General features: G+C 37.9%; 1 protein-coding gene across 3 annotated transcripts in view; it reads right to left on the bottom strand.

The window, feature by feature from the left end:
• Positions 1-2,206: 2,206 nt before the first annotated feature.
• slc6a9 (solute carrier family 6 member 9) overlaps positions 2,207-26,539 on the bottom strand; it is a 74,349-nt gene continuing 50,016 nt past the window's right edge. For all 3 annotated transcript variants that reach the window (XM_028472197.1, XM_028472195.1, XM_028472194.1), the window contains 12 exons: positions 17,617-17,773; positions 14,416-14,547; positions 14,068-14,344; positions 10,964-11,096; positions 10,745-10,879; positions 10,534-10,637; positions 6,995-7,232; positions 6,780-6,914; positions 6,598-6,697; positions 5,345-5,445; positions 4,668-4,838; positions 2,207-2,725 (listed from right to left, as the gene is read on the bottom strand). In XM_028472197.1, the coding sequence (XP_028327998.1) occupies positions 2,450-2,725; positions 4,668-4,838; positions 5,345-5,445; positions 6,598-6,697; positions 6,780-6,914; positions 6,995-7,232; positions 10,534-10,637; positions 10,745-10,879; positions 10,964-11,096; positions 14,068-14,344; positions 14,416-14,547; positions 17,617-17,773 (1,959 nt within the window). In that variant the 3' untranslated portion in view covers positions 2,207-2,449. The remainder of the gene's footprint in view (positions 2,726-4,667; positions 4,839-5,344; positions 5,446-6,597; positions 6,698-6,779; positions 6,915-6,994; positions 7,233-10,533; positions 10,638-10,744; positions 10,880-10,963; positions 11,097-14,067; positions 14,345-14,415; positions 14,548-17,616; positions 17,774-26,539) is intronic.

The raw sequence follows: 26,539 nt of genomic DNA, 5'->3' as shown, positions 1-26,539 counted from the left end.
TTAAAAAAACTTCAGCACACAATGCAAAACAGTGCAAAGTTTGATCTGATGCAGTTGCCCAAAGTCTGTCTTGCCCATGATAATAAAATTTAAAAAAAGAACACATACTTTGTCAAGTTAACAGGAGTTCAACAAACGATGTGAGAGTAACAACACAAAGCTGTTGAGAAAGTGGAAAACGAAAACCCTTCAACACGTGTTTGTTCTGTCCTTCACCAACAACGCTGGACTGAATGTTTTTGCTCGCAGACAATCCTGTAAACTAAAGAGGCCCCCGTTTTAATTTCTTCACACCCTCCAACAAAGAAAGAACAATAAGTCACAGTTGAGGAATGGAAAAGACGGTTAATAACGATCCTATATATTATTTGCACAAAATAAACATTATCTCATTTGTTATTTACTAAGTTACTTTACAGTAACGAGAGGTAAAAACGTAGACTTCTACTGATATAATACTATGTAGTTACATATAAACTACGGAGGTTAATAAAGTTTATTCAGTTTTCCAAGCAGCTTCTTCAGGCTGCTTTTCCTCTTTTGCTCAGTTCCATCACTGTAAACCTTTTTTAGTTTAAATACATGAAGGCTAGATTGGTAAGTTACACATGATAAAATAAACAGCAACTTTTCACAACAGACCACATTTAAGAAATGTATGTGAATTTTTTAATGTTACTTTTGACCAAAATTACAGCAATATTTGTGATATTTTTTTCTCGTAAAAATATAATCTAAATCTAAATGTTAAATTTACATTTAAATCTAAATGTTAAATGTAAATCTATTCTGTCTATCGTTCTGTCAATGAGCTTTTATTTTGGTACTTCCCGTGAATTTGCATATTAGCTAAATATTTTTTCACCTGTGACATTTAGATTTAACATTTAAGATTTATAACAAGATTTAAGATTGATATTTAAATGTAACATTTCACATTTAGATTTATTATTTAGATTTAACATTGACACTATACTTTTACAAAAAAAGTAAATATAACATTTCACAAATATTGCTGTAAATCTGGTGAAAAGTAACATAAAAAAATTTCACATACTTTTTTTTAAAAATGTGGTTTGTTGCAAAAAGTTGCTGTTTATTTTAGCATGTGCAACTTTACAATCGACGCCCCATATTCCTCTGTATACGCGGCTGACCCCCAAAAACATGGACAAGCCTCAGCTAACTTAGGTAATGCTTTTGGTAACATGTTGGAATGGAGCACACCACCATTATTACACACCCCATGGGTGACGCACACTGAAGAATAATCCTCTCAAACCCTGGTTCAACTATCTTAAGATGGATTTCATGAGAATATCTGGAAGACTTCACCATCGTGTACACCTCTGACACATGAAGTTGCATCACATAATTTTGTGTGCGATGGATAGATTTTCTACCAGTGAGAAAAACAATGCAGCTTCAGTCGCTGTGAATAGGTTAAGCTAACGTGGCTAATGTTCCCACAGACGAGGAACCGCAAACTTTACCTCCACACTGACCCTGAGAAATGGGCATTGGGACCTTGTCTATGAAAAACAAAGATCTTTGTTTGTGTGGATGCAAAGGCAGAGATTTACAGCACAGTTTGATGTTTCTCTGCCCATTTAAAGCAGCTTGAGTTGGGAGGAAAAGTTACTAAAAGAGGGAAAACTTCTGCCATAAATGTCTGTTGTTAAACATTTGTGCTGTGTAGATTTGTATTTTGAATAAAAACAGCAGCATAAGAAGAATAAGAACGGGCTAAGTTTACCTCGTGAGGTCACTGTGTGCTGCAAAGTTTACAGTGTGAATCAGTGTATTTCTAGCTAGATAATTATTAATATTTCCCCCCATCTTTCACTATGAGCTGACTGTAAATGGCCAGTACAGTTTCCTCTCACCAGCACCACAATGAGTCTCCAGCTGTCAAAGCTGCCACAGAGTCACCCATCCCTAACAGAACCAGTCGATGGATTAAGGGAGAACAGTGTGTGTCGATGCACGCATGCACAAAAACAAACACATGCAGCGTCACAATCCAATGGAACTGCATATGAAGATGACATTTACAAGTTTTACAAAAGAAAAAAATGAACGGAAAAGCAAACGGCATTATTAAATTATGTAGAAGAAGAAATTAACAACCCACCCATACACACGTATCAACATACATACAATGTTTGTTTTTTGTTTTGGAACTGACCAATTTCTTTTTTCTTTCTTCATCCGTTCAATCTTTTTTTTTTCTTCTTTGTTTATCTAAAGACAACACACTGATAGACAAGAGATGATTAGGAAAGATAATAATAAGCCCTTACAATATGTAAAGGTCTCCAGCGAGTGGGATCTCCCCCACAGATGGCTGTGGGAAAGAAAGGGTGAGGATGGAGGAAGAGGAGGAGATACTGGGGTTCAGGACCTCGGTGGCGCTGACGTGTGTGTGTGTGTGTGTGTGTGGTGCCGTCTATGCGCTGGGGTTGGGGCTGTTGTGTGTGTTGGTGGAACCGTTGCTCCCCTGGATGGTGACGCTGATCTCATCCTTCTCTTTTTCCTTTTCCTTCTCCTTTTCTTTATCTTTCTCTTCCTCCTTCTCTTTCTGCTCCTCTTTCAGCTCTTCTTTCTCCTTTAGCGGACGTGCTTCCAAGGTGTCGTCGGAGGCCATGGGTGCATAGCGGCCTATCCGGTGCTCCTGCAGGGCGGGGCCCCACTTTGGATGAGCTCGGCATGCGTACTTCAAACGCTGAGAGAAAAATGGACAGAAAAAAGAGGAAATCAGAGGGGAGGAACTCCAAAAATGTATAAGCACGAGCTCATGATTTGATGCGATAAACAATATTGGGCTCATGATAACGATACGGTTATCAATGACTATATATCTCGTGAAGTCGTTTTACAAGATACAGTATATCGTCTCACTTTTACTTATTGTTCTTGGTGGCAAGAACATTTATAATAATAACAATACATACATTTTATATAGCGCTTTTTTGGACACTCAAAGTCGCTTTACAGAATTAAGGGATAATAATTGATTCATGTCTTTTGTTGTAATCTCTGACTGAGCTCGGAGAATAATCACTTTGCAGACAAATGAAACCATTGGAATTTCAAAGTAAGGCTCCCGAAGACAAAGGAGGGATGGCTTACATTCAAAATCAATGTAAATGACGCAACATCAAGTGACTTCCCTTCAAGCAAAGCGACTCGCGTGAATCCAGCAACTCAGTCGCTTGAAAAGAGTTGCTGGAAGTCACTCAAAGTTGAAAATGTGGAAGTTTTCAAGTGACTTCAAGTGATGCTGTGTCGCGACATCCAGTCGCAATGAGTTTCACCTTACGTCACTCCCCGTTGTCATTGTCTGTAGAGCCAGAGGCTGCAGCGAGACGGCTATACATTTATTCAACTTACTGGGGCCAAAATGAAAGAGACATACTCCTTGAATAAGCCTTTTAAATTCTAAGTATATTTTGACTAAACTCATCCCTTAGTAACTGTAAGTTGATCATTTAAACCGTAAGTACAAGTGGCGCTGTCTATGATAAGTGCTGTAAACGTATGGCCTCTTGGTACAGCAGCCCTCTCAGTCCTGCCTCCCGTTTTGCAGACACGTACTATTCACCCGTCGTCACGCTACTGGAGCGATGAAGCGACCAATAAGCGCGACTATGTCTAAGCGACTCATCGTGGGTCGCTGAAGTCGCATTCGGTGTGAACGCACCTTAAGTCACACACCATAAAATACCTTTGCACTGGTCAAACTGACTTAAACACTTTAAATATGAAAATACATTTGAGGATCTTTAGGTAAAGTATGTTAATGAAGGATCTAGGGAGGGCTCAAAGTGTGTGATAGGTTCCTTGTAAACTGAATTAAAAAGAGGCAACGATAAGAGGAGAAAATTCCTCATCTTATTTTATACATTTTTTATAATTTTGATACTTATTATAAAATATTTATTGTTTTAAAAAAACTGTATGATATAAACTAATGTTGTGCCGATACTGATACTAGTTTCGGGAGAGGCCCCAATACGACACTAAACGGCGAGCATCGGTATCGACAAGTACTAACTTTTAACACACCGACACCGTGTTTTTCTCTCTCCCAACTCTCACTGCTGCCCTGATAGGGGTGTGGTACACAAAGTGAGTGAGCCAGACCAGTTGGGAGTGAAGTGAAGTGTCCATGTAGAAGGCCCGTCTGATTTGAGACCTGCCCATCCATAGAGCTGGCCAGCGGAGAGGGTAGATGGCGCACACGAGCATGCGGCACCATGGGCCCCAGGGACAGCAGCACAGTCAACAACCCACCCCGTGGCAACCCCCGAACCATGTAGGCCCCACGGAGCAAGGCACCCAAGGCATAGAGGGGCACCAGTCACACTCCCCAGCCACGCAGCAGAGAAGCCCGCACCAGGGCCAACGCAGGCCCGCACGGCCCCACAATACAACACCGTCCACAGGTAGGCAGCCCCGGCCCCCTCGATGAGAGAGGACGCCATCAACCGGCCAACCCGCCAGTCACAGACCGATAAGCAGGCGAACCCAAGCACCCCCAGCGGACGGGACAGGGAAACAGAGAGCAAGAGGAAAAAGTGGAAGAGAAACACGCAGGCCAACTCTCCAATTCTGAGAGAGTTGGTGGTTTGGTGGTCCTCTTGTTAACTTTATGGAGATTGTACCTCTCTGAATGTGGCTCCTGGTGACCGAGAGATCTTGTAAATGGCGTAAATGGGTATGCAGATCACAGAGGACAGAGCCATGCAGAAGCCAATGCCCAAGGACCATCCGGGGTACACGTAGTCATTGTAAGTGATGGGCTTGTACTGGATCACTGTGAAGATCAGGATAAACTGTGGGGAGACAATTAAACATTTAAAACATGTTTTTAATTCAAGGTTATTCAAACATTATCCACCCCATTGGTTTCACAGAGCAGGGATAGCCCTCAACAGGTAAAATCAGATACTATCACAACATAATCTAAATTAAAAGTTTAGTCCAAACCACTGTACTGGTTCCAGTATGAGCCCCGAAGGACTGATCATTCATATGAGTAGTGAAAAGAACAAAAGCTCTTAAAACCTGACCAGTAATCCACAACAAAGAATTTCTTGGTCGGGCCCAGCAGCTTAGTGGCCCAACACAACAGCACGGCAAATACCATTGATAGCAGCTGTGCACTTCTGTTTCCCAGTAAGAAAAGATTAGCTTTTCAAGATTTATATTGAAAACAAATCTGGCAAAACGGATTAGCGTTGATGGCAGCCAAAATGTAGGTCAGGTCCCTTACAATGAGTCAGCAGATTGTAAAAAACCCCTTTAATCAGCATAACTCAGCTGACGGATGGTAACTTACGGAGATGATGAGGGGGGAGATGAATCTCCAACAGACTTTGAAGAAAAGAGGAGGAGGGAAACCAAGCATCATCTCAACATCTTTGAAGTAGTTCGTGTGACCTGCATGAGGTGAAAAATAACTGTTTTAGCAATGATTACAAGAGTTGTTCCAATACAGATTTTTCCAGTCTGATCTGATACCGATAATGCAACCTTGGGCATTGGCCGATACCAATATTGAACCGATACGATATCATCACAATTTAATTAACAATAGCTGTGTTTCCATTACAGATTTTCACAAAATAAAAGTAATAATAATAATAATTGCAGAAAAAGTGTTTCCATGGCGCTTTTGCAATACATTTCAATATCAAAACTTCTGAAAAACCTGCCCATGAAAGCATAAAAACTGTTCAGCGATATTTAAGTTTTTTTTTTGAAATTCAGGGGTTTCCATTACCAGTTTTCATTGAGCGATAATGATTTTGCACATTTCCAAAGGCAGCTAATGATATTCAAATCATACATACTTTATATAGTCAGCAAATATAGGCATGAGAAAAACTGACATAAATGTTAACCTTAATCATAACAATATCATACAATTAAATAAAATTAAAAAAAACAATATAGAAGACCCTAATAAATAACACATAAAACAGTATTTCCCAAAATGTATAAGCCCATGTACCCCTTAGCCTTTATTTCTTATCATAAGGACCCCTTAGCTCATGTTATACGTTATTCAATTGTGTCTGCAGGCTTGTCTAAACTCAATCCTGTGTCTCATCCAACATTAACCTTGAATTTCCTTTTTATTCATTTAATCATTTCTGATGTTTTTCTCGTTTTAGAATTCGAATTTTACCTTTGGGTGTAATTAAAAAAGTTGTGCCATAAAATCTTATTGATGGATGACAAAAAAGTATGTGTGCATGTAAAAAAATGTGTACCTCGTGAGAGGTGTTCAAGTACCCCTCGGGGTACACGTACCCCAGTTTAGGAACCACTGACCTAAAATAAATGAGGTATAGGAGACTTTAGATGCAGGCCGATATATTCTTTTTTTTTTTGCTGATATCGGACCGATATGTTATCACTATCAGATCAGGACATCCCTGATTGCCAATACAAATTAAGTTGTTCCTTCTTCTACACATATATTGAATTTCTTTTTTAATGTTGCTTCACTGACACTAACTGAAGCCACCAAACCCCTTATAATATAAATATAAATAACTGAGACATGTTGAGTCTGTATCTTCTTACCATAGACATACATGACGCAGATGCACATGATACAAGAGATGATAACCAGTGAGAAACTAGCAGCGTAGTTGTCCATTAGAAGCAGCCAATAGATGCCCGCCTGTACACCATATAACACAGAGCGTTATTGTTAGAAAGCAGAATGAGCTCCGATGGATGATCTGTGCTGGTGTGGGACTTACTCGTGTAGTCAGTGGAACTCCCAGGAGAAAGCCAACGATGGCCACAGACAGTGTGACCACCGTTTTGTTTCTGATTATCCAGTCTGTGCCGATCTCATCCACGACAGCCGTTACCAAAGTCTCAAGCAGACAGAACTACAAGAGTAGGATGGAGAAAGATGAAGGATAAATCAATCACAGCTGCACTTTTTAAGCTCACAGATGTTCGTTCTCACCTGAGTTCCCAGTCCAAGAAGGATCAACATAAAGAAGAAGAGCAGTGACCACAGCGGAGAGATGGGCAGCAGAGTCAGAGCTTCTGGGTATGCCACGAACGCCAACCCAGGGCCGTGGTCAGCAACCTCTGACACGGGGACATTCAGGTGATGGGCCATGAAGCCCAGGATGGAGAAAATAACAAAGCCGGCGTACACGCTAGTAGCACAGTTGGTGATGCTGATGATGATGCTGTCTCTGTTTGTGGAGATAAGAAGGACAGTGTCAGTTGTACAGGCCATTATTACACTTTCTGCCCTAAAATACTTTTTAAAAACTGATAGTTTTATTTATGAATGAGAACGATGACTGGTGGAAAGAAGGACAAACAAAGACTGTAGCCTGGTGTTGAAGTGTTAAAGCTTTATGGGTTTTCATATTTTGTTTTAACAAAAACAATTACTTCCTGATTCCTATTAAATATCTATTTTCTGTCTATATGATAAATGCTCTGTATTTGAGCAGCGATCATCCATGATCGATTACAGCTGCAAGTTATTGTGTAGTCCTGCTTTTATGTTTCCACGGTGTCAGTTAGCATCTCACTACTGACAACATAAAATGTACTGTGTACATTCTAGAAGGCAACAGAATTATCCATCCATCCATCTTCATACCCGCTTATTCCCATTTAACAGGGTCGCGGGGGGCAACAGAATTAATTCATTAATAAAACACAAAAGAGAAAACCTCTAAACAAAAATTGTTGTTAAAATTAAACATTCAAATGCTGGGATGTTAATTTTAAAATCAAGGTAAAGGATCATTACAGTGAAAGAACATTTCATTCTGTCCAAATTCAAAAATGTATTTAATATTCTGCTGTGCTTTAAAGATTTTTTTTTTTTGATAATTGTGATTTTCATTCAAAATAAACACACAAAACAATAAAAATTAAAAATAACATAACGACGAGTAACAATTACTGCAAGTTATAGAAAACTAGCAGTGTGTTATCAAACAGGGTAACTGCCATTTGTTGATTTTAGTATCAAGATGCTTAGTAATGAACAGCCTTTTTGGATACCAGGAAAAACTCTTTACAGTGTGCTATCATTGAAAAGTCAGACTTATTCATGATCACAAATGTGTAGAATGTCTTTCATTGGGTCAAATTGCACTGCGACATGTTTTTATGTTGTTATATGTTTTTATGTACTATGTTTTATTGTGACTCCCCATATCTTTGCACTCTGAATCACCCCTATTCAGTGGTTATCATACGGTACACCCCTCATTGGCTAGTGTAGGTGACGTGATAGGTGCACCACGTGACTTAAAGTACCGTCAGTTTTATTTTAGCTCATATTTATTTTTAGCCATCCCACTAACAATTTTATTAACCCAAGAAATACCCTAAAATGTACATTTTTTTCATATATGTCTTTTTAAAGGTGAAATTTGCAGTGTTAAATATGTTAAAATGAAAAAATATATATGACAAAAGCGGGATTCGAACCCATGGCAGCGGAAGGAAGAATTCTGGAGTCAGCCATCCTGGCACGGTGATAACACAGGCACATTACGCTTATTTGTAAAAGATCCGGAATACGTATGTTTCCGTATGAATAGACACTTCGAATAAAGTTGATTGAATTACCTGTTTACAGGATGATTATATGTTGATATATGTATCTTCTTTTTTTTTTTAATCGATCCTTACAGATAACTGAGATGTATTTCTTAATTTTCCACATTTTTGACCTGGGAACTGGTGCACTTTGTTTTAATCATGCAGCTGAATGTCCTTCTTGGCTTATTGCGGTCTACAGTCTTAACGCTGCAGTTCCATGTTTTCACCAGTTGGTGGCGTTAAAGGAGAGTAGTTCACATCTCCACAGGGAAGGCACTGCAGAACACAAGCTGATTAGGCTGCAGTGCAGCTGTGTGCTCAGATAGCCCTACCTCCAGCTGCTGGCAGGAGAACAAATTCTATGTTCAGCCTCTGACTGTCCTTCACTCCATCAGTGCATGTGGACAAGTGTAAACGCGACGTTATCCTCTCTTTAATTCTCATCTACAGGGTTTTTCCTAATCAATTACATTCTCCTGGGCGTCTTGTTTCCTCCCTCGGTGGTAAAACACAGTGCAATCGCTCTCTTAACACAAATCCCAAACATGCATTATCTCTGTAAACCTCCTGTCACACCTTTCCCCCCATGTTCTCTTTTGAGGCCAAGTGCTAAGCATTCTTTATCACTTATGGTATTTTTTTCCCCCCATGACATACCATGTGTCCTTTAACTTTCTTTTACTGTTGATAAAAGTATAAACCAAATCTTAATATTACTCAGGTGTGGGTTTATGCTTATTTGAAGCAAAAAAAGAAAATATATGTCAAACGTAAAAGGCCCAGAATGCGCTTTGTTTTGCATGTTTGGTTTAAAGAAGGTGTAAATGTAAAACATAATAATATTTAAAAATAATATCATATACATTGTATACTTTTAATTATATTTTTACATTTCCCACACTATCAATAATTTAACCTCATCTTATACTCATTACTGGAGGTAATAAAACAAAGCCATGCTAATAATCTGTTAGCTTATGTTTAAGGCCTGGGATGATGTGAGCCAAAGTACAGAGAGAACAATCACGCTAGCACAAGGAGAACATGCAAACTCAGCACTGAAAGATAAAGGTCCACCAGGTTTATCCACTGTACATACTGGGTTTGAAGTATAGTAACTGATCAATGAAACTAATTAGGCTTTAAAATAGAGCTGAGCGATATATCAAGATTCAAGTCATGTCAAGTTTTCTATTTTGGCGATATAGAAAATTACAATATTTAAATGTACAATCGACATATTTACTAAGTGCAATATTACCCATTACTCATTGTAAAACAACACATTATTTATTATCTATTATTTATTGAATTTCCCCCCCTTAATTTTCCTTTTTTTTAATTTATAATTAGTTTTCTTGCTTGCTCTTTGTGTCTTTGGCCACTGTAATATGGTAAATTACCCACTGTTGGATAAAATAAAAAATAATCTAATCTAATCTTATTTTATATTAAAATACTTGTTTTAGGAGTCGCTATTTTCAGTACTTCTCAGAACAGCAGGAAAAGCACAGTTAAATGGATCACTGAGTGTGTCCTAACCCAGACCGTCCCCTAAACAAGCCACACTAAAGAACTCACTCACACGTGCTGTCCCTTATAGGAGAAAAAGCCAAAAGTGGTACATATTGTGCCGTTGTTTGTTAATATAAGTGCCTGTGTCACATTTTGCATTAACAGATTTAACCCTGAATTGTCTTTCTAGTAACACTTTATTTGAATTAAAATGATCCAGATTTATATTGTAGATCGCCATTTTGAGAAAAAATATTGAAATATGAGTTTTGGTCCATATCGCCCAGCACTACTTTAAATCTGTTATTATTTCAGTTGGATATGATAAAATAAAGCTTGTGAACTCAAATGAAAAATGAAGTAAAAAAGTAAAAAAGTCATTTTTCTTCATCCACTTTCTGGAAAGCCTACCTGAAACAGTTGTTGTGGAACTTATTGTATGAAGCCATGGTTATGAGACCACCCCAGGCACAACCCAGGGAGTAGAAGATCTGCGAGGCAGCGTCTCCCCAAACCTTCAAACACCATCGGAAAAAGAATCAGAGCAAGGAAGGAAAACACTGATCTCATCATTGTTTCCTTCCCTTTCCTCTATATTCACTCATCTATATATCATCCATACCTTTGCATCGAGAACCTTTTGCCACTGTGGAGTCAGGTAGTACTTAATGCCATTAATGGCTCCATCCAGAGTGATGCCACGGATGAAGAGGATGGTAAGAACAACGTAGGGGAACGTGGCTGTGAAGTAGACCACCTGCAGACACAAATTAAAATTCATCACGTGCAAAGTGGGTTTATGTAGTCCAACTATGTGTATGTGTGTGTGTACAAAGCTGACCTTTCCAGAGGATTTAACGCCCCTGATGAGACAGAGAAAGACGACAACCCAGGATATAGCCAAGCAGCCCAGGATGGGAAGCCGGACCTCTCCAAAATTTCCAATGTCATCAGAAATGTTCAACACATAGTGTCTGTAAGAAACACACGCATGCACGCACGCACACACGCACACGCACACACGCACACACACACACACGCACACAAGTTATATTTTATATTCCTAGTCTGATTTGAACAGATATTACTTCTAATTGGCTCATTTCATTTGACATCATAACACTAACTTTCCCATACTATAAAATGAGTAGTATTTAACCCCTTCGAACCCCACCCCCTTCTCCAAAAATCACATACCCATAACAAAAGTTTTTCAAAGCTTCTACATGACCTACATCGCTAATTTCTTTTTCAGATTGAAGTAGGACCCTTAGCGATTACAGATGATGTGAAATTTTGGAAATATATGATACTGAGTGAAAATAAATCATGGTTGGTTTTGGTGGTGACGGTGGCGTCACGAAGCTGCGGCGCTGCTCGTCACATCTAATATAAATATTTGAGTCCTGCAAACACGAGGGGCATGTTTGAGCCCACCTTATCTCACAGGTGCATGTCGATTTGGACCTGGGTGTCAAGCACTAAAACGGAGTCCAAAGAGGCTAACTTGTGTAACTTTGGCAAAACAAAACATGCTGCAAAATCATTCTTGGCATGACCACACTAAGGCACACACCTCTGAGTTAGAGATGTCACATGATTTTTCTATCTGATCTTCGAGCCAAAACAAAAGGATATCAAGCAGCCTTTTCCCCCCCATTACTAAGCACAATGAAATCTTCAATGTATTTTGGCAATTTGAGATTTTTCGTCACTTTAAAGGTTGACCTAGAGGACAAAACTCGATCCATCTGTCAGGTGGATTGTTCAGCTGTACGTATGTGAAGAAAAGTAACATATTGGCTTTCATTTATCAACTTTGCGTGAAAATGGGTGCATATTTGAGTGCACATTTGGTCGTATGACAGGACCAATGTGTGATTTATGAAAGAATGGTATTTGACTAATCCCAGCGTATAAATGATCGGGTGTTAAATAAATAAATCCGGCAGCTGAATTCAATCGTCATTAACTTGTTACACACTCCTGTTTCTGAAGCCCCGCCCACTGAGGTCAAATAAGAAAATAAACTTTTCCAAGATGAAAATAGGCATCTTTACATCTGAGGTGGAGCGAAACAAAGATTAGCTTTTTGAACGTGTGAAAACTGGACTTAAAGGAGTCTAATTAAACGCTGTTGAAAGAGGATCAGCTACCGAGCATGTGAAGTCTGCCCCCCTGTGTGCGCCAAGCAGAGATCCTGGAGAAACGCACAGAAATATTATGTTTATATCAACCTCAGGTGTAGGCCCTCTTGAGGCAATAAACATTATAGTAAAATATCACCATTTACCCCCAGGGATGCGCTGTATGGAGAAGATAGGACCTCATTCTCAAAGAGAGCAGCGCTGCGTCCCCTGTGTGTGTGCGTACTGGGTGAACCTATGCACTATGGTAGCAGAGTTTACCAGCAAATCAAATTTTATGCTGTTCCAGAAGCGGGTCCGCCCAGTCTCAGCCAATGAGATTAAACTTACTTTTTCTGATTTGTCACCAGTCCCAGTTGTTGATCAGCTTAAATATCTTGGTCTATGGCTAGACTCCTCACTGTCATTTAAAACTCATATACAAACTATTACAAACAAAATTTCTTATCGCTTAAAATTGCTTTATCAATCAGTTAATTGTTTTAGTTACTCAGTTAGAAAAAGGATAATTTTACAATTGATTCTTCCCATTATTGATTACAGTGATATTATTTATCAAAACACCACTGCCACGATTCTCCAACCACTTAATGTCACTTACAATAGTCTGTGTAGATTTATCCTCCGCTGTCCCTTCAGAACTCACCACTGCCAAATGTATAAACACTTGTCATGGCTCTCTCTGGCATCTAGACGACAGCTTCACTGGCTATTATTTATATTTAAATGTATTAATTTAAGTTTTCCTGATTATTTAAAACAATATATAATTCCTTTCAGATCGTCATACAGTTTGCGTCATGCTGATCAACCATATCTTGTAGTCCCTAGAGTCAAAAAAGTAGTCGGTAAATTTTCATTCAAATATAAAGCTCCATTTGACTGGAACATTCTCCCATTATCGATCCGCTCTCTAACCTCTGTGTCTCTGTTTAAAAATGCTCTTATCCTCCATCTCCAGAATATCTGTCAGTGTTTTTGATTATAGGCTATGTAACCGAAACCTTTTTTATTCATTTAATCTAATGAAAGTTTTTACTATCATTAGATAGCTACTATTAATGATTAATGATTTCACTATTATTACTTATTTATTTTTGTATAAAATATTTACTGTTTTGAGCAACTGTTAAATGTATACTGTGTGTGTGTAGGTGTGTATGTGTGTGTGTCTATTTATATTTTGTTGTATTTATTATGTTTGAAATATTGAATTTTTGTATTGTCTGCTCTGCTGTATCTGTCATTTTATGTAAGTTGAGGACCCCCTCGAAAACGAGATGTTCCATCTCAAGGGGCATATCCTCCAATAAATAAAAAAAAAAAATAAATAAAAAAAATTAAACCTGGGTTATATGATATTCCCTGAAAGGAAAATCAAAAAAGTGGTACCAGTAATAACGTAAAATTCCTTTTATTTTGTTTATATTCTTTTAATAATCCATTTAGATCTGTTCTGAATGTTTCTCTGCTTATGCTTAAATGACAGCTGAGACTTGTTTAATACTATATTTTCAGTCTCAGATTTTGCTGTGCTGCAGCACAAATCCACACATTCATATACGAGGTCAGACCTGACGTAAGATCTGATCATACCGTACACTCACGTCAAAAATGATATGCTTGATAAGCTTGCGTGAATTCGGTCGAACGCACGTTGTACACTCAGTTTTGAATGTATGAATGGTTGATAAATGAGGGCCAATGTGAGACAATTTTTTCGAGAAGAATCAAAGACTTAATATCACAACTTGAAAAACAAAGTTAACTTAAGAAGGGTTATGGTTGTGTTTCTTACTTCCAGTACTCCTCACTGGGGCTGGTTCTCTTGGAGCGATTGACCGCCTCGGACACTCCAGCCACGAGGCTACTGGTAACGTTAGCCAAGCTGCCGTTGAGCTGGGACCCTGAGCCGACAACCCCGCTGCAGTCTGGTGTGTTCCACGGGTTGTTGCAGTAAGTCCACGGCAGCAAACTCGTCATAGACATAAAAAAGTAGTAGAAGGCAATGCAGATGACCACGTTGTAGTAGATCCCGATGTATGTGGACACCACCATCATGCCATAGCCCACACCTGGGGTAAAAACAATGATACGGTTAAACAGTTTGCCTTACACATGGCCTTTAATACAGACAAACACTGACCTTTGAACATAGGGCTGATCTTCCACACACCCAAACATCCCAGACTGGCAAACTGACCAAAGGAAAGCTCAAGAAAGAAGAGAGGAATGCCGCAGAACACCAGCATGATGAAGTAGGGTAGCATGAAAGCACCTGGAGGAGGGAAAGCAACGATAAACGTCATCAGTAGGCAAAGGTGAAAGTAACTGATTACAAGTACTCACGTTACTGTAATTGGATACTTGTACTTCTTAAGTATATTTCTAAATCAGTAATTTTATTTGTACTTAAGTTTGTTTTAAAAGAAGTAATTTGTTACATTTCTATATCCAACCATACTGAGTAAATTATTAAGAAAACTGATACCTTAAACCACAGTACTGTACCGATTTCATGTCATCAGTTTATGAAAGCACTTAAAACATAATCCATTTGTACTACATTGTTGCAAACAACATCAGGTGGGATGTTTAAATAAGACTTGAGAAAATAAAGCCTCCAAATAAAAATAAATAAATAAATAAAGTAAAATAAAATACTCCATAAGTATTGCCATAACAAAAAAAATTAAAAAAAAGTCGAAGCTGATTGGTTCGGCGATTGTTTCCATTTGTATAAGGGTCTATAGGACGCAAGAGGGACTTATATACATTAATGTATAAGAATGACCACAGGCCGTAGACCATAGTAAAAAAACTAGTTCGGTATTTTTTCGTATTTTAAAAGAATCATACATAAACATAGATTTCTCAGAAACACTGGATATCAGTTTTAACAAGCTGATGTGAGCGAGTCCGAGCCTCATTTAAATATGTGTTTCACTTATTATTTACTCAGTAGTGGATCAAACTGTGGCTTTACGTTGGACATAGTATGAAAATAGTTGGACATCACTGTGACCAACGTGGACAGAAATGAGAATAAGTGTAAGGACAGATGTGAATGGGAACGCCCACATTTCAGGGCCACTCCACCCACAGTGCTTAACTGGGATGGAGGCGTGTAGTGACTGACTTAAGTACAGGGGGAGAATAGTGCGCAGCCCAAAACAGCGCCGATGCACAGCTTTTCAGACTTTCACGCATGGGAGAATAGACCTTAAAATATATATATATATATTTTTTTTTCACATTTATTACAAATGAACAAATAAAAAAATAGATGAAAATTAATTAACAAAACTCAACAGAAATCTCTATAACATTTTAAAACGTCAAGGGATAGGAAGAAGCCAAGGCTCGTCAAGTCCTACCCCATTAACAAATGCAAAATCTAATAAAATAAACTCAATGAACAATACAAATACATTTTTTTTCCTGAAATGCATGAACTGTAATATAATAAGCAGACAAATATTGAAGATCATCTGTGGTTATGAGCTTCTGTGAGTTAGCACAGAGGTCAGTGAATGGCCACCTGAGGCTGTTCAGTCTCTGGTGGGTCAAACTGGACAAGAAAACAGATACTCATCTACAGGGAATATACAAATGTGTGTGTGTGTGTGCGTGTGTGTGTGTTTTCACTATCTGTCCGTTTGTGAACTCGGCCGGCACAACCAGCTGATACGCTACAATACTAGAATCTTATCATTGCTTCTAAAGCTCGGTGCTGTGCTATCTGCAGCTGCTCTGGAGCTCATGTATGGGCGACATACTGGACACCCAGTCTCTGTATGGGAATCCAAATATTTGCACTGTAAACATCTGGAACTTGTTCCAAGGAAGTTTTTTTTTAAACTGCATAGTAAAGGGAACACATACAACTGTATGAATTTAGAGCACATTTGGCGACATCTAAAGGAATAAGTGCCATGACTGTTTGCTGCACATCAGCAGCACCTGGGTCCATTCTTCGTGCTCCGGCATATTTTGACAGCGTTCACAGCCCAATAAACAATGAAGCAGAACTGGATGCTTTCAATGGTTGTTCTGAGAACGTAGACACATGTACAAAGAGTGTGAAATGGTGCAACTTCTAATTGTGGAAGTTTGTCAAGCTAAGCCCCAAATATAGAAAAAATTTTTAGTTTTTCACGATGAGAAATGGAAATAAAACTTTTTTTCAGGTTCAGTATTTAAATTGATTGTTGGAATGAATTCCAGTAGTTCGGTTACTGCCTGTATGTTTGCCCAGTAATGTAGTGGTGACTTGATTAAGAAAAGCATGTTTAGACCAGTCATTTTTAGTGCACGTATCAAGCTCAAAACCCGGCCTTTTGCCTTAATAACTGTTTAAATTGCCAAATAATTCACTTGTAGATATCTCGGTAGGGCTGTGCAAAATGGACCAAAAATTCATATCTCGATATTTTTCTCAAAATGATGATATACGATATAAATATTGTTATTTTTAAATCTATGAAGTCTTACCAGGAAGAAAATTCTGGGTTAATTTTGCCGATGCAAAATGCCAAACAGACATATTTATTACAGCTGCACAATATAAGCCACTTTTCGGCTTTTTCTCCTCTAAGGGACAGCACATGTGAGTGAGTTCTGTAGTGTAGGAATGGGTTAGGACAAACTCAGTGATCCATGAAAATCGCAACTCCTAAAATGAGTATTTTAATACCAAACAAGCTATAAAATAAACATATATTGTTCTAGACGATATTGTAAATTTCTATATCGCCAAAATAGAAATCTCAATATATCTTGAATCTCGATATATTGCCCAGCCCTAATCTCGGTCATGCTAAAGTCATAAATTCATTGAAACTCCAGAATATTTGCAGTGGCTGCTATTTTTTTGAACACTCAAATTTTCTAAAATCCTGCAATTTCTCACAAACAATCCAACAAAATTCCAAAAAAAAAACCATTTGTGACAAAATGGAGATTTTTTTTTTTAGTTGAGATCCCACAGTCATACGTGGAAGTGAAAACTCGGGAACAATCACGTTGAACTTGATCTTGTTTTTTAACCCGAACTAGAAATTAAACTGCTCTGTATTGTTGCAAAATAATAATAGAAAAAATACATGTGAAAGAGTATCTTTAAAAAGCATAGAGGAATTAATATGCTAGGGTTTAATTTGTTCAGACAAAGCTTTCAGGCAAGGTAATTAGTATCAAATAAATTAAACTCTAACATACTATTCAAAAAGAAGACAAAATTAAGTTGCTGGAATTATATATAATAATTAAGTTGTGTTTTTGAGGGGAAAAAAACTACAATAATAGTGAAAATCACGATGAATTGATGACTCTTTGTGCAACGTACCTCCTCCATTTCTGTAGCAGAGGTAAGGAAACCTCCAGACGTTACCCAGGCCCACAGCGTAGCCCACACTGGTGAGGACAAACTCAATCTGGTTGCCCCAGTTTCCTCTTCGGGAGTTTTCATCCTTCTTCACCGACTCTCCTGGAACTGCTCCGTTCTGCAACAACAATCAGACAAACTATTAAGATAGTTTTTTTTTTTAACCTAGGGGTCATTGGGGTCACCTGGCAATAAAATGGGGCCACCTGAAAATTCTAGTAATAACGCGATAAAATAAAATACTGATTAGAATTATATTTCAAAATGTATTTATTTGTCTATTTTGCACAATTGAAAAACAATACAAAGTCGAACAGAAATAGATACAAAGCGCAGGAAGAGGCAGTACGCTAAAATAACTAATATTCCTTTTCAAATAAAAACACCACACACAATCTCAAACAACTGTATTCTAAACTTAATATAAATCTCGTTCAAATAAAATGCTGGATAAATAATAACTGAGCTGGCAAACCTTATCACTTTTTGCACTAATAGTGGCTACACTGTATTTGTAACCCAGTATAACAAACATTGTAGCAGAAATTTGGATTATAAAAATGGGGTCCCGACAAGAAAAAAGGTTGGGAACGACTGCTTTAAGGCGACTTAAACAGCAAAAGGTGTGAAACAAGAAAACCATTATGACTGAGAAGAGAATTTACACTCCGAATGACCTTCCTGAAGTTATTTATTAAACTATTACTTTCATGTAGTAGGAAACACCATCATAAAATGCAGGAATTGATTTAAGCTGATAAACATTTTTTAATGTTTTTTCTCCTCCAGATCAAACTTCAGCATAAGGTGGGCTTGCTGGAGCAGACTGGATGTAAAGTGAAATCAGCGCCTTAAGAACAGCCCATAAGCATTTGGTCGTGTCGTTCTGATTTCCAGCTTCTCCTTCTCTTCTTACCCTCCCTCCCTCCCTCCCTCCCTTCATCACTCCCTCCCTCCATCTGCTGGCATCAGATGGTTCCTCTCTCCTGACCTCCTCTCTAACCTGAGCTGTGTCTGTCTGTGTGTGTGTTTGTGGGCACACATGAATGCACTTGGGCCATCGCAGAAAAACCCTATTTAAGTAAAGCATGAACGAGAGGAGAGACACATGATCAGCTGCTCATTAGTAAGTCAAATATAAGCAAAGATCTGGGAACTTGAACATGTACATTAATTCAATGATAATCTCATTTAATGTAGCGTACACAGCAAAGGAAGCAATGATGCTAAAGTTTATCTGTAGGAATGACTGACCTTGTTTATAGTGATTAAATCCTATTAAATCCTATATTCCTCATGTAACCACTGAGGTTAAATAATTCAATGTTATTCAGTCAGAACGCTATGTGAACACTATATGACAGACAAGGGCAACTAGCGGCCCACGGGCCACATGTGGCCCTCAGTCTAATTTTGTGCGACCCCCAAAAAAATGCCCAAAAATTGTATTTCAAGAAGTTGGAAGGAATATAAAGCCCGACATAATACACAAAATGACTTCCAAAAGACAGAAATCGACAGCGAAATGCACAAAGTGCACAAAAAAATGTCCAAAAATACTCGAAATGACTACAAAAACACAAAAAACAACAACGCATTACAGAATAGCTCCAAAGACACACAAACTGTCAACAAATATGCAAAAAAATGACAGAAAAATACAGAAAACAACAACAAAAAATACAAAAAGTGAGCCTAAAAATGCACAAATCGACAACAAAAAAGCAGTAAATGACAGGAAAATCCACAAAATTACAGGAACAAAAAAATTACATGAATAAAAACTGACAAAACAACAACAAAACAGACCAAAAAAAAGACAAAACCCTTTTCCCCCCTTGTATTAATGCTCAGATTGGTCATTCTTCTAAATGTTGACATAAATATTGATAATGTGGCCCTCGGATTCGATTCAATCACATTCTTGTGGCCCCTGCTGTGATACAGTTGCCCATCCCTGCTATATGACATTGTTATATATAAATGTGCAAACTGTAAAAACACCATTTTTTATTTTGGGGACTTGGTGCCTACTTAATGAAGCTCGTAAAGTGAATGTGCAGCACTTTGGTTGAGATTAACATGAATATGCTGTTTCAAGCATGTGCAGACTGTGCACAGTGTCATGCATTTACGTGTTACCTTCATTCATCCATCCACGCTGTGTTATCTGTGTGTGGCAGAGGCTGCTTTCTCACTGATTGAACAGTCCTGTATTTTTAAGATGCTTCAAATCCGACAGGAAAAAATGGGGAATGCGAGTCTTAGAAAGGCTCCAGTTTAGCAGTGAAATATTAGAAAAATCAAAGATGGACTATAGAACACTCTGTTACTTGCTGATTAATTTCCAAGAAACTGTGTGTGTGAATAAAGTTTGTTTCTAAATACCTTAGTAGCCTTTATTAGGCCAGTATATTCAAGATATAATTGTAAATCTGTATTAAGATGATTTTTTTTTTTACAAATTAATATTAACTTTATCCTATGATGACCATTTTATTTATTTATTATTTTTTTATTTATTCAGTTCATTTCCGACATGGTTGCATTCACAGAAATTCATTTGACATTCAGAGCAAAATCACATCATTGTTTTTTTTCTTTTTTTTTTTTCTTTATGCCCAAATGGACATAAATAGGCAGCCTTGCCTCTGTCAGTCTGCCATAAGGCAGCTGTGGCTACAATAGTAGCTTACCACCACCGTGTGTGGAGTGAAAAAATAATGCACATCAATGTAAAGGGCTTTGAGTGTCTATGATAAAGCGCTATATAAAATCTGATGCATTATTATGATGATAAATTATTATAATGTCGTATCTTAATAAAATCTTAATTTTATGAGATTAAAGTAATAATATTTCAAGAAAAAAAAAAATTATGACATTAAAATCAAAATACATCTGTGTTGCGTCGCCGGTCACTCGTGCGTTACGGAGAATATGGAATATATTTAGTGAGATTATATTGGAGAGGTCGACTTCAGGGCTATCGGTATTAGTTGCGTTCACTTCAACAGGAAATCCTGAGTGCTATACCATTATGAGTTTAAATTATGACTCTATTCTCTAATCTATTCTTTAATCTTAAAACATTATGACTTTAATCTTGAAATATTACGACTTTAACCAATAAAAATTTTGACTTTATTCTCAAAAAATTATTAATTTATTCTCGAAATATTATGACTTTAATCTCATAGTGCTCAGATTTATTTTAACTTTAATGTGGGTCTAATACGCCCTTGTATGTATATACGACAGCGTATACCTTTAATACTTATTACTTATTTTCTAGTGTGGAATGTTATAAAAAGCTTAATCGAGTGATATTACTCAGATAACAATAGTCAGCAACAGTAGGTATGAGGAGAAACTGACCTATTTACAGAAAAAAATAAGACCCTGAGTAATAACTTTAATAAATTCAATAAAAAACAAAAATACATATTGTTAAAGTGCAACATAACCACTAGTTTAATTTGTAAAACAAGAGCCCCCATAGTGACAAATATCAGACCTCCTCAATGAATATGCTGCCTACAGGATAGAAGACACTTGTTGGACAAGAAAACAACCATCAGCCCAATTTGCGCTAAAGTTGTGCTGTTTGTCTTTGACTCTGGCTGTGAAAGAAAACAAAGAGCATTTCCTCGGTCATCCTCTTTCTCTGAGTCGGGCTAGAAGCTGCAGGTGGGGCCGAGCTTTGTTAGAGGGAATATGTTCAGGGTGAACTGAGACAAACACTGACCACAACATAGATTGTGCAAGAGACGACCCCCCCCCCCCCCCGACACACACACACACACACACACACACACCACAGTGAGGCCGGATCGCTGCAGGGTCACACGTCACGACATCTTAGCCTGGAACTGTCTTTTGAAGGAAAAAGGCGCAATGGGGACAGAATGCAGCTGTGTGTGTGTGTGTGTGTGTGCGTGCGTGCGTGTATATGTGCATGTGTGTATCAACACAAAAGTGTGCTCAACCAGTCAAGGAGAAGATTGATTTCTTGGAATAGCAATCCTTTTTGCACACACACATACGCACACACGAATGCTGCCTCACAGCTAGAAGAATGTGAGCGTTTCTTTGCAGGAAATGCAATTTTGATGGAGAAAATAATTTTGAGCATATCAAAAATTTAAGTCGAAATGTCGAGAATAAAGTTGAAATATAATGTCGGGATTAAAGTGGAAATTACGAAAATGAAATTACGTGATAAATTTGTCAAAGGTCTGCTAATGAAGTCAAATCTACGGAAGCTGGCGAGGGCCAATTCACCATATGACAACCAGCATTGGGAACGTTTACTTTAAAAAAGTAATTAGTTATTCACTACTTGTTCCAAAAAGTAACTGAGTTAGTAATTGAATTATTCTATAATAAAAGTAACTCATTACCAAGGAAAGTAACTATTTGCGTTACTGTTTTATCAAAAAAAAGTTGCTTTATGTCAAAGAATTCAGATTTTTTAGATGCGTGTGTCGTTGTGAGGTGCTTCATTAAATTCGAGTTGTTTACAACGGATGTCGACAAAGTCTTCACTCCTGGATATAATGTACACTTCACATGCATGTTCTTGCCTTTGACCACAATTAATTTAAAGTGTTTGTTTCATCACCTTTAAAAATGACAACTTTTCATCAGACTGCTCCACGCTCGCCATCTCTGCTGCTTCATCAAATCTGTAGTGGTTGTGTGTGTGGTGCATGTGCTGGCACATGTGTAAAAACACTGGCTCTGATTGGCTACCATGAAACATGACGCCGCCTTAGCCAATCATAATCGCTTGCCTTGTTTTTAACCCACCTCCTCACTACAGCTGCGTATAGAGCCAGGGGTGCTTTCGGATAACAGTTTACTCAATCAGTGCATGTAATACACCACATTGAACGTTAGTAACGTTAACGGCGTTGTAACGGCATAAAAAGTAATTAGCTAGATTAAAAAAAAAAAAAAAACAGTTACCTAACGCCGTTATTCCAAACACTGATGACAACAAACAGCAGATCGTGGCCGTACACAGAATGCAGTGTACCAATGTATGCGTTAAACTAACAAAATTGGGTTTTTTTACAGCTGATTCTTTTTTTTTTAGCTCACAAACATGGCAATGTAATCTCTTTAAGCACTTTGAAACCAGTCAAGTTAGGAAGAGGTGGAGTATTCAGTCCGTCTGTGGCTATTGAGGAGCTACAGACACAGATTAGAGACAGTTTTGATAGACTGTTGTCGTATATGGTGAATTGGTCCTAGTCGGCTTCCGTAGATTTGACTTTAACAGCAAATGTTGGACTTTTATCACAATATTGTATTTTGAGTTCATTTTCAAAATTTCAACTTTAATCCCGTCTTTTCAACTTTAATCTCAACATATCAACTTTATTCTTGATTGGCCCTAATCTGCTTCTGTATCTCCCTGAACCTGAGTGCAAGCCTGCACTTATCTCGTCAAAATCATGTAAATTCGATTATCATAACAATGAATTACTTTTCTGAGTGAACGAACATGCATGTAACTGTAACTGTATGTCTTTGATCCTTGCAAAGTGTTATGTCTGCATTCAATTCATAGTTATTACTATTTAGTCCAAGATGGATTTTGGAGTTCTATTGTCAGATTCATCCCAAATGCACATTTGTCACAAAATCAAAAAAAAATAAAAATGAATTGGCACAAACATGCTTGATGTTTCAAAACACTCCTCAACTTATATTTTATTTTAACCTGAGGCCATGTTTGTGTTGCCTCACATTAAGACTGTACTAACCCAAACATGCTGTTAAACGTGTATCTCATAACATGCGGCGAAGAGCACTTGTAAGACTTCTTTGACACTATTTGCATACAAGAAATGAACCACAGCAAACAAACCTTAGAAATAACCTTTACCAAGACAATGTTAAAAATGGCATACTCTGTACTATGGACTACAAACTCAATGAATATATATTGTCAAAGAAGATGAGGATGATGACCGTTCCCACTGAAGTATACGTCCAAGTTTCCCAAGATGCATTTCGAACCTACAAAGACAAAAACCTGAAGCACACTGAGGCTAAATATCTCTATTGATTCATCACCTTTAAAAGTTCTGAAAGCATTTTAAGTGAGAAAGTGACCAAGTAGAATATCAACATCTAGTCATTTGATCCATGAAACTTATGGAAACACATTTCATGGCGACATTTCTGAGATTTTTGGAGATTGTGATACTGACAAAACTTCCGGTTAAATTTAAAACAAGAGCCCTAGTTACAAAAACGTTATAAACTAAAGGAATACAAGAAGAGATGCTTTTGTTTTGAAAAGGGAATGTTTGACTTTTAGCTTGAAGCCGGTCCCAGGACAATTTTACATTCTGCTCGCAATGCATCATGGGGCAGTTGAGTTTACTAGTGTGCCCACTGTCCCGATATAGTATACATCGGGGTATTTCTCACATACTCAATCTTTTCATACTATCTAATGTGAATGCACTACATACTCATTTAGAAGTCAGACTTAGTATGAGTAGTACGTTAGTATATAATTTCGAACACAGACTTAGACCCCTAACAAACAATGAGTTTCAATGTAATTGTACATTTGCTAAAACATCTTTTCAGGCACTTTAAGCCTAAACCAAGTCAGAGTCATTGATTATTATTGTTATGAGCAAGAATTTTTTTTTTGGGACCAATCGTGAATCAATCGAAGTTGAACTCAATGCAAAGTGTGACCCATAAACCAGTGAAATGCTTGCCTCATAAAATCAATCAATCGGTGTATATATATCGTATGTGTATTTCTGATTGCTTCTCTGCTTGTGTCTGCTCTCTCTGTCCAGGTGTTGTAGCCTGTGGTGTTGGCTCCCAGTACCCCCTGGTCAGTCAGTCAGACAGACCCCACTCGTCTCTCTCTGTATCCCTTCATCCTTTTACTTTTTCATCACGTGCTTCACTGGGACCATCTGGGCTTTATATAAGACCACACACACATGCCTCCCCCACCCCTCGCTCTCCTACAACTTTTGCTTCTTTTTTTTTCTGTCTCTCTTTCCGGTGACTGCATTGACTTTACTAGCTTTCTGACTTCTATCACAGCTACAGAACTAAAATGAGACTAAAATGCGTCCAGTCATCTCTCTAATAAATCAAGGACGTTTTGCGTGCACGTGTGTGCGCATCTGTGTGTTTGTGGAGCAAATATCTCTCCAATGCCGTGTCTGTTCGATCTGAAACGTTTTTGACTGCTTCCACATAGGTTGAGTGTGTGCATGCATTATTTTGGACTTTTAATTTTATTTAGCCCAGATGGTACATTCATGTTTACCCAGAAGTGAAACCTATTCAGCTTTTGACCTCGGTGTGAGGGGGCGCAAGCGCACCGATCTGTTCATTTACAACCTCTAATAATCGGTAGAAGATGACCCTCCTCCAGTCCACAAAATAAGGTCGGTCTGTTTTTTTTTTTTCTTCTTCTCAAGTCTCACGCATTGGGTGTGAGACACACATTTCAACAACCTGTGATGGAGGATGCATGCACGCACACACACACGCACACACACACACACACCTCAAAACACGATCTCACCACACATACGGTATTTATAATAAAATATACTAAATGGGTAAAATACACCAAATGAAAAAAAAATATGAAAATGAATCAAAATACAGAAATTTTTTTTTATACAAAAAATACACAAAATGACAACAGAAATGCACAAAACTACAAAAAAAAAAACAAATTTATCATGTGCATGTCTCACAGAATTAAACCAGGGAAATCTCACACACTATTTTACTTTGCACCCACAAATAAACCCCTTTATAACACTACAGAGTATGCACACCTCTTTGTACCTCCAACCTTAAAACACATACTCATTTGGCCATAATTGACAACTCTACTTAAGCTCCCACTATATGAATACATACTTCCGACGGGCACTGTACTAACCTCTTATTCCTTTTCATCGATTTGATTGGATGATTGCTTAACCAATTGATGTATATATCGATCTTGGTCGATTTATCGTTACAACCCTAATAGGTAACCTTCTCACTTACAGATGTATGGTGTGCTAATTTTCACCTATTTCATCTCATATCTCAAATATGAAGTTGACTGACTTGTGTAATCCTCTTAATTCATCTTAATCTTCAAACTTTTGCTGATCGGATCTTATGATTGACTGAGAAAGGCAACATCAAATATTGAGATTAGAGCTGCTTGGTGTAGCACAGATCACAGTGTGGACGGAGCAAGCTTTGCATCCCCTGTATTCTCTTGCTTATAAACTATGTATGTTTGGATACATTAAAACATGCATAAAAAGGACAATGACTTTATTAAACGAACCAAACCAAATCAAACATTTCACGTTTCTTGTTTGCACGATCAGATATCAAAGTACAAATAAAATTCTGCATGTTTCATGCATGTTTTTTTCTTCTTGTTTTAATCAAAATATTCCTCATTTCCAGTACCTCTGTGCTAGGAAATGCACACCAGGCCAGTAATGAATTCCCCTGCATTTATAATCTTAAAGTCAACTGATTAGACAGACTGTTAAACTCCAACACACTCTAACAGTCTGTCAGCCAGTTGTTGACAACAATCTGAGTCTGTAACTGTGTTCTGTCAGGCTGACAGTAGAAAGACTGCCAGCTCAGTGCTGAATGCAAAGAGAACTGCTGATCTACAGTATGTTATACAGGCTCAGGTTCAAACTGGGGGTGATTTAAGGTGAGTTGCTCTATAAAAGGGCAAATGTAAGTCGAGGTAAATATATACTGTATGCCTTCCTGTTTGTCAGCAGCAATTGTTGTGGCCAAAAAAAAGTTTATGGTGCTTATAGGACTTCTCTTCTCTACAATGTACCTCATTGGTTTG

The sequence above is a fragment of the Gouania willdenowi genome, chromosome 17 (assembly GCF_900634775.1).
Source record: "Gouania willdenowi chromosome 17, fGouWil2.1, whole genome shotgun sequence".
Taxonomy (NCBI): Eukaryota; Metazoa; Chordata; class Actinopteri; order Blenniiformes; family Gobiesocidae; genus Gouania; species Gouania willdenowi.
The sequence above is the reverse complement of the archived record's forward strand: the minus strand, read 5'-3'. Positions and strand labels throughout refer to the sequence as shown.